General features: G+C 38.9%; 1 protein-coding gene across 1 annotated transcript in view; it reads right to left on the bottom strand.

Annotated features, from left to right (window-relative positions):
- Positions 1 to 4,761: 4,761 nt before the first annotated feature.
- The window catches only part of NR5A2 (nuclear receptor subfamily 5 group A member 2), an 85,660-nt gene continuing 81,964 nt past the window's right edge, over positions 4,762 to 8,457 (bottom strand). Inside the window, exon 8 of the mRNA XM_058808651.1 lies at positions 4,762 to 6,465. Within this exon, the coding sequence (XP_058664634.1) occupies positions 6,218 to 6,465 (248 nt within the window). The 3' untranslated portion in view covers positions 4,762 to 6,217. The remainder of the gene's footprint in view (positions 6,466 to 8,457) is intronic.

The following is an 8,457-nucleotide window of genomic DNA, read 5'->3' as shown; positions in this document are numbered from 1 at the left end:
TGTTTGATGCTAAATAAAAGCATACTCCAATAATAAGCCTCTGTTTTCACAGCATGAGTTGAATGAATTGATTAAAAAAAAATTCAATCGGTTATTCCATGTCATGCTTTTTATCTGAAATTTTTATACAATGAAAAATAAAACAAAGTTTATTAAATTAAAATTAAAACCAATATGGCTTACTGTGGCAGCTCCCTAAAATATATACATGATAATTTATTCAGGCCTTGTTAATACTTCAAAGCAATTATAATAATCCAGCATATTTTATTTAATTTTTTTCTTTTAGATTAAAAGTGAATCAATATTAAATATTTATGAAACATAAATATCCTCATGTCTTCTCCACGTCCATGTGCTTCATTTTTTATTTTACTTTTGGAGCTATTCCTCCCCCATTATCTCTTTTGCTCTCTACTATAGTTTATGGACTGATCATAATAGACATTCACAATACTCTGTATTTTTTACTGTTGAGTTCAAGCACAGGCAGTCCTACAGACCTTCCCTTAATGTACAGTTGTAGTGTGCTGCCTTGGTACATGAAGCAGAGCTCTTTGCAGAACTTCCCTGCTTTGATCTATGTTGATCAAGATCAAGTTGTAAAGAGCAGGACAGCTGTTGTGATGTAGTGCAAGGTATAAACACCAGGGTATTGATTTGAAATGCCTGCCTCACTTCTGTGCTGTTCTGCACCAGCACTCTTCTGCTTGTATGAGTGGGAGGACACCACTGCGAAGGAGGACTCGATCTGTGCTATGACTGAAACTCAATGTCCCTCAGGGAGCTGTGCCTCATAAAATATTTGCTATAGGAACAGAAGTACTGGATGTTTGAGCATGCTTTAGGAATTCCCAGAGGTGGCATGGGGGGTGTGCACACGTCTGTAGGCATGCCAGCAGTTACTGAATGGCCGTCAGCATTTTCTGTTGTACAAACAGCAGCTTGTTTGGGGTCCTTCCCACAAACAGGCTTTATTCCCTCTGCTGCAGAGTCCCTGTTTTGGTGGCTAATTGCAACTGACAGCCTGGACTGGTGGTATCCAGCAAATGTTCAGCAGCATCAGTGGCAGGGTGATTGATGTGAACACCGCACAGGGAGGCTCTTGCTCTGCGAAGGTTCTGGTCTGCAGCAGCATGATAAGCAGCCAGTGTTACTGGAAGCATTCTGACAGGCTGCTCCTCAGCCTGAGAGGCATTTCACCCGTTTACACCCTGATCTTGAACACAGGGAGGGCAAGATGTCAATGGACACAATTTTGATTCCACTGCTGTTTGTTTTGGCCTCTGTTTTATTAGCAACTAATGGTAAACCCTGCAGTCCTTGCTGAGGCAGGGCAGCAGTGGTCTAGGCCTCCATGAATACAGACAACATCAGGAGCTTGTGCTCCACCACCTTGCTTTACTTCAAGTCTGAATTATCTCCTGGGGCACACACAGGACGTTCACAGGTTTACAGCAGTTTAAATAGGATTTAGGGAAGTTACAGTGAAATGGAAGTGGGTCAGGGCCTTCCTGGGGCAATGGTGAAAACTCACCTATTGTTGGAAGCTCAAGCTTGCATGCCAGACCTCAAAGCTGTCAGTAAAATATTGAGAATTTTGTTATGTACTGGAGCAAACCCAAGGGTTTGCAAAGTGTGTTTGATGCAGAGAATCTACATCTTGTCCTACCAATGTGTGCCAGACCAGACTGTATCTATCAAGTAGCTTCTAGTGCTGCTGTCTTCTGCTGATATCCACTGGCATCAGAGTAGGCATCAGCTGTGTACTCCATCTGAGGGTCAGGTCCCCTTTTACCCTTATCATTAAGGAAATTTTTTTGTTGTTGACAAGTTGCCCTTAGAAAATGGATCTTTTTTCCACTCAAGTGCAGCTGAATTTGTTTGACTGTCACAGAAGTATTTGGGCTCATGCCAGTATCATAGTGTAATACAGCTCTAGGATCTGCCCCTAAAAGTTTATCTGCAACTTTCTTGGTTAGCTAGTTAGTTTAATGCTGTTTGCCATCCCAAATTCCTACAGATGCAGCTATATGGAATTTCCCTAGAAAAAAACAGCAACTCTGTCAGAGAAGGTAAAAATATTGTTAGAACTCTTGTGATGTATTTAGACTATGGACTTCAATGTAGGGGTTAATAGAGTGTTATTCAGTATTCCAGGAAATTGTCAGGATCACCAAGTATTGTACTGGCTTGACCTGTGTTACATTGAACTCACTCTTTCCATGTTTCCAATAAAAACACACAGCAGATTGTTCCAGAAGCAGTGTCAAACTCAGTTAAAAATAAATCCCCTCATACTTTAAACATGTAGTGTGTATACTAAATATATCTCACCAAAATGTATCTCTTGTAAGGAAAACTATCTAAAATATATCAACCCTGAAATCTCCCCTGGGTCTCTGCAAAACCATGGGTTTCCGTTATGATTCCTAAAAGTTAAAATAATCCTTTCTCATTTGTAAGCCACCAAATCCTCTGTGTTTTACTCTGCTTTTATTGCTACACTAAACCAGCTTTGTTTCATTCAAGTGCAGGATTTGTAAATAACTAATTATAGCCCTGTTTTTTCCCTTGAAGCATTGACATTTGGCACCTGAGAGAACAGCCCTCTTTCAACTACCAGACAGTTCAGGAGAAGCACTGGACTGGGTCTCAGAACAGTAGGGTAGAGCTGACAAGCTCTCTTGGACCACTTCACCCCCTGCTCTCAGAACAGCAGTCAAATGAGCCAGAGGGCAACTTTAGGAAAATATTTTCCTCTAGTAGCAGTAACATCTGTCTCCTTGGCAGCCTGCACTGGCAGTTATGTTGGAAGCTGTGGGTTTGCCCCTGGCCCTGCCATGTATTTACATTGCTGAGAGGTTATCCTGAGCTCTGCTGGATCCTGTTACCTGATTTTCTTTTGTTCTGTCATTTTCCCTCCCTGATGCTTTGGCTGCTTAACTCTTTGTGGGTACATGTAAAGTAGTATGAGATCAAAGGTACTAATTTGAAAGTATTAAGCAGTAAATTTCTTTCTGGTTAGAGAGCCAGCTTTTCTAAACTGTTTTAGCTGTATTTACTTGGCTTCAGCCTAGGCAATGTCCCAGTTGCTGTCTGAGCTTTTGAAGGTGCTGTTCTCTACACTTGTCTTCCACTTGTATCAAATTCTCTTTGGTGTTCATATTTGTGCTGCATTTTAGTCTTTTCTTCTGAGTAACTGATTTTTGACTGATGCTTCATTTCAGTGGAATGGTGGTATTATAAAGACAATTATAAAGTAATCAGCACGGGCATATCAATATTTATTGAAATACTGAAAAAAATAATTCCATTGGTGATGAGAAACTCTTGGCAAGAACTGACATGACAATATGTATTTCACTGATACAGTAAGAGAACTTCAACTTCAACAAGTAACTCACTGCACATTCTAAGAGTTGCGTGGATTTAAATCCAAGGCAGCTGCAGAACATCTGTAATACAAATAATCAGACTTTACAGATTGTCTGTTTACAAACACAGAACAACTATAATAAACCAGCCAAAGCTAAACCTTTTTGAATTTTAGTCTGCTTTTACTAATATATCCTGTAATCAATAAGGCAGTCAGAAGAAAATGCTTGGTTGCAAAGTAGTTAACAATTAACGTGAGCAGGTTCTTTTCGTGGTTTGTTTTTTGTTTTGTTTTGTTCGTGTACTTCGGACAATACAATGGGATTCTTGGAACCCTGCATGGGGGCAAATATATGTTCAATTATCTGAGAGCATTTTCATGAGCCTAAATTGTTCCTTTCTTCTACATTCTTATTTTAATTTTTCTGTCCTGTATATGGATAATGGTGCTATGAATATTTAGCAATATTTTTTCAGCTTTTTCCTTAATATTCAGTGAAGTTCACTGTAGCATTTCAACAGGAAAAAAAAAGAGAATGCAAACACTTGAATTAATGCTTTGCTTTTCTTTCTGAAAGGAAAGAATGACCACACTTATCTTGTTCATGTATTTCACAGCCACATCAATCTTCACTATTCTGTTAATTTCGTTTGTTTGAGGGAGACCACTGGTATATAAGTAGTGTTTCTGTCTGCCTTGGGGGATGCTGAGGGGCTGTGCTCGGTTTGCTCCAGGTCTGTAGGACAGTGTGTGTGTGCTGTGGTACAAGACAGGCATGTAGGAGTTGCAGACACTTGGCTTTGCTGTGTTGGTACCCTATGCATGGACAGAATATTAGAGCTGATTAATACAGGCAGTTAAATAGTGTGCTTCGTACTAATGCAGATGTAATAACTGATGTCTTTGGTATACAATGGATGAATGATTGGACAAAAGTGAGAGAAATGCACCTTTTCAAGTTCACATGAAACAGAAAAAGTTACAACTCACATAATTTACAATAGATTTAAATAAACTACATTTAGGATTATGAAGATTTACAGACATTTAATCAAGTGAATTATTTTAATTTGTAAAGACCCTTCTGTGTCCCTGAACTATGTTCCACTAACTTGAAGACATGCTACAGTAAACACATATATTTGGCTTCTTCATTCTGGCTATATCTTATATAAAGATGAAACCAAAGAACAATAAATTAGCATCATAATTGTCTACAGTGAAAACTATCATATACAATATAAATAAACTATTCAAAAGCCAGCAATTTTCATGAAAAAAAAATTAAAGTATTAGGATTTTATACAGTTTCTACAAGTGATTGTGCAGCCAATAATCTCAAAAATTAAAGTAAAAATGAAATACCCCTATTGATTTTAGTGTCTCACGACATACAGTAATTAAGTACTGGTAAAATAATTACCAATTTAAAAGAAATAATAAGGAAATCACTGCTCTGCAATTTTATCACAGTTTTTCCCCACAGGACCTAAAGAATGTAAACACTATGTTTTTGTTAATGCTAGAGATTAATACTTTATTTTGAAATGTATGTTGATCTACACCTGCGCAGTTACCTTTAGGGTAATGAAATAAGGCAAGACTTATAAATGTGGCACTACATGTTAATACTGATATCTTCATTTGGACAGAGAGAGAAGTGTTTGTTCTTTTCTAATATTTGTTCTGCAGCAGACTTTGGCCTACACAGACACAGCAGTATCACTCTTCTTTCTTTGCGTAAAATAGGTATATTACCTAACTTTGAAAACAGGAAGTTTCATTAGATATTGGATGTTTGAGTTGAAATTTAGTTTCCAAATGACTGGCAATTTTAAAGATAATTTCTTAATAAGCTCCCTGGCATCATCCAGTTGTACAACTCACTTGTCACTTCTTTTATTACAAAATTCTTTTAAAAATTTATTTTTAGTTTTTTAACACCAGTATTTGGTGTTCTTATTTCTGTTTTCTTGTCAAAGAAAGTGTTGTTTGGGATGGCTGAAATATCTCTATTTTCTTTATTTGGAAACAACCATGAATATATAGTGGAGCCATCTTGAGTATGCAGTTGAATTGGCTAATTTATTTTGGAATATTTCCTTAGCTGCTTAACAGCTGTCTGATAAGAGCAGTAGAAGAGGGATACTGCCTGGTAGAACGACATGAACACGTGACAAAACGAACTTCAGAGCACAGTTAAGAATGCCAATCTAACTGGATCCCAGACTCCTCTTAGGAGCGGTTTGCAGGCCCCACAAGCAGGCCCAGCCTCGGAGGGTTTGGTGGCCACAGCACGTGGCCTAGGCCAGCTCTCTTTTACAGCTTGTTCAATGGATGCCACATCATTTAGCACAGAAGAAGTAAGTGTTGGGTCCCTGTAAGGATGACAGAAGATGCTGTAGATGCAGTTTTGCATCTGTTGTAACTGTTTTATGAGTCCTTCTATGCAGTGAAGGAATTTAGTGCACTCAAATTCCCTACCATCTTAGCTCAATAATACAGATCAGGTTTTTTTTCACCTAGGTTTCTTCATGTTGGCAATCAGCAGAGTTAAATATACAACGATCATTCTGTCCTTTTTCTTGTTGACATTGGTGATGGTATCCACTTGGTAAGTTCACTCCAGTATAAAGTCCTATATAGATTCCTTTGGGGATGTGTAGCATATGATTCACAGTTTGCAATACAAATACCCTGATACATCACTTATTTACTATTAGTATTTGATTATTACACCATTTTGCAAAGTCTTAAAACCACATTTTAATTAGTGTTGCTTGGAGCAGTTCAGAATAATTTCTTTTCCTTGAAAGCAGAAGCTCTAATGGGTATAATTTATGCTCTCTTTGCATGCAGCATCTCAATGAGAAGGTTATTACACGGCACATCCCCGTTCAGGTGTTTGTAGTAGAGGTATTCTTCGGCCTGCATACTGATGGCTCGGATTTCTGGTAGTCGCAGGAGAAGCTGCCCAAATTTGTCTGTTTGCTGTGGATAATTACACATGGTGTAGTCCAGCAGAGCAGCATTCACTTGTTCCTGAACACCTTCCACAAGCTGGAAGTTCTCGAGGTTTTTGACATCTGAATGATAATAAAAAAAAAGACAGAAAAAAACCCAGGTAACAATTCAGTTGCATTTTAATTCGTGTTTATGAAGTCAGTGTTTCACTAAATGGATGTATTTTTTTGCCTCCTGACAAAAGCATACTTTACAAGCTGCTGAATATTCAGTGAACTCTTTTGCCAACTTTCCTGGGAAAATGATCACAAAAGAGCTTTAGTGGAGTGTCTTGTTGAAATTCTGCATATACCTCAAATCAATTAGACACCAATGGAGTCTGAGCAAGGTCAGCTCTTTTCATAGCTAACAAAAAGAAAGGTTGAGGATTCCTAAAGTAGAAGACCATAATATATTGCTAGCAAATGAGTCCCAAGAGGAAGCCCTATCTTTAACCTACTATGTTACACAATTCATATAATTCTGTATTAATTTTTCTGACCCAAGGTGAAATCTGTGTCCAGGGTATGATGTAGTTAATTCTAATAAAAAGTGACAGTGCTCTTGTTTCTGTTTGACATTTTCAAAATGATTCTGAAAGCCTTTGACTTGTCTAGCCTATGTTAATGAACCATCTGGTACACTCCAGTGACTGCCAAAATAATATTCCCTACTAGAAACTCTCTAAAATATATATTTCACTGACTAATGATCTTTATAAAATGAAATCATTGTCCTTTGGGTAGAATACTAGATAAGAATGGTGCCCTTTAACCTGCATATGGTTTCTGAAATCCAACACTGATTTTTTTTTTTTCTGGTATTGGACAACGGGGCATTTACATCAGCACGGCAGGTACAGTTTGTTAACTCTGCCTCTGTTTGATCATCTTCTGTTCCTATACAGCAAGTTCAAGCTCTGGAAATGCTGGTCAGAGATAAATGCCAGTATATTATCTCCTCATTGTTTGCTCCCCTGTGTAAAAACCACTCGGATGAAATTGTCTTTTAACATGTCTGGTAAATGCAGAAGTTATTCTAAAGCTTGCAAATTAGAGTGCTGCTCTAATGCAGGAAGAGGGAGCTGATTAGAGAGCACTTGCTGGGAGAGCTTGTTTTGGTTGTGTTTGATCATTTTTACCATCAGTAGAGTACTGCAGCACTTTCTTGTAAGGCTAGAGCATGGTGCTACTGGGCACAGCTCTGCTGCTTATTCACTTTGTATAAAGACAAATCTGTTCATCTGGGGATATTTTTGGAGCCCGGGAGATGGAGAATTTTGCAGAATTTGGTTCATTGTAAATGCCAGCCTCTGATTGTGGGGAAATGAGTGTTTTCCTTTGCAAAACAGGAACACACATTGGTCACCTGCTCCTTCGGGAGCCTGGGCGCCTGTGTAAATTGGGTCTCACTGCAGCTTTTCCTAGAAGTGCTTTAAAGAGAGCAAATACTGGTTTCTGCACATAACTTTGTGCTGGAACATGAGGGAAATGGTTGGAGGAGAAAAATATTGTCTTTAGAACAAGAGAATAGGAAAGATGCCAAGGGTCCCGGTGGCAGCCGGTGGCAGCACACAGAGCCTCCCGAGCAGAGTTCCAGGCTGTGAGCAGGAGCCCCTCTGGAATGTGCTGGCTGCCAGCTGCACGCTGGATTCCCTCTTGCATGAACCGGGGCCAGTGCTTCCTGCTGGGCTTGTTATTGCCTGCCTCTTTCCTGTCCCAGTTTCACTGTGAAAATGAAGCCAGTGACTCCTGAATTTGTGCTGCTTGGTTGGGAACTGGGGACATAACATCCACCAGTTAGTTGACTTAAGGAACTTGCCAGTAATACTGAAATTGTGATGGCTGTCAAGCAAGAATCATCTGAACTTTACATTATCCCAAGTGAAGAGGACTGGAAACTTCAAAGCTGCTATGCCTGGTCCCTTAGCTATTCAAACTCATTTATCCAAAGTCTTTTTGCCAGTGTCTCTGGAGATCTTTGGATAATCATGTTTTCCTGTACTACACTGGACATTTTCTCATATAAAATATAGCTGTTTATTATTTTATGTACCCACAGAAAACTCCCAAGGT

The sequence above is a fragment of the Ammospiza caudacuta genome, chromosome 7 (assembly GCF_027887145.1).
Source record: "Ammospiza caudacuta isolate bAmmCau1 chromosome 7, bAmmCau1.pri, whole genome shotgun sequence".
NCBI classification, from domain to species: Eukaryota; Metazoa; Chordata; class Aves; order Passeriformes; family Passerellidae; genus Ammospiza; species Ammospiza caudacuta.
Note: the sequence above shows the minus strand (reverse complement) of the source record. Positions and strands in the feature narration are given on the sequence as shown.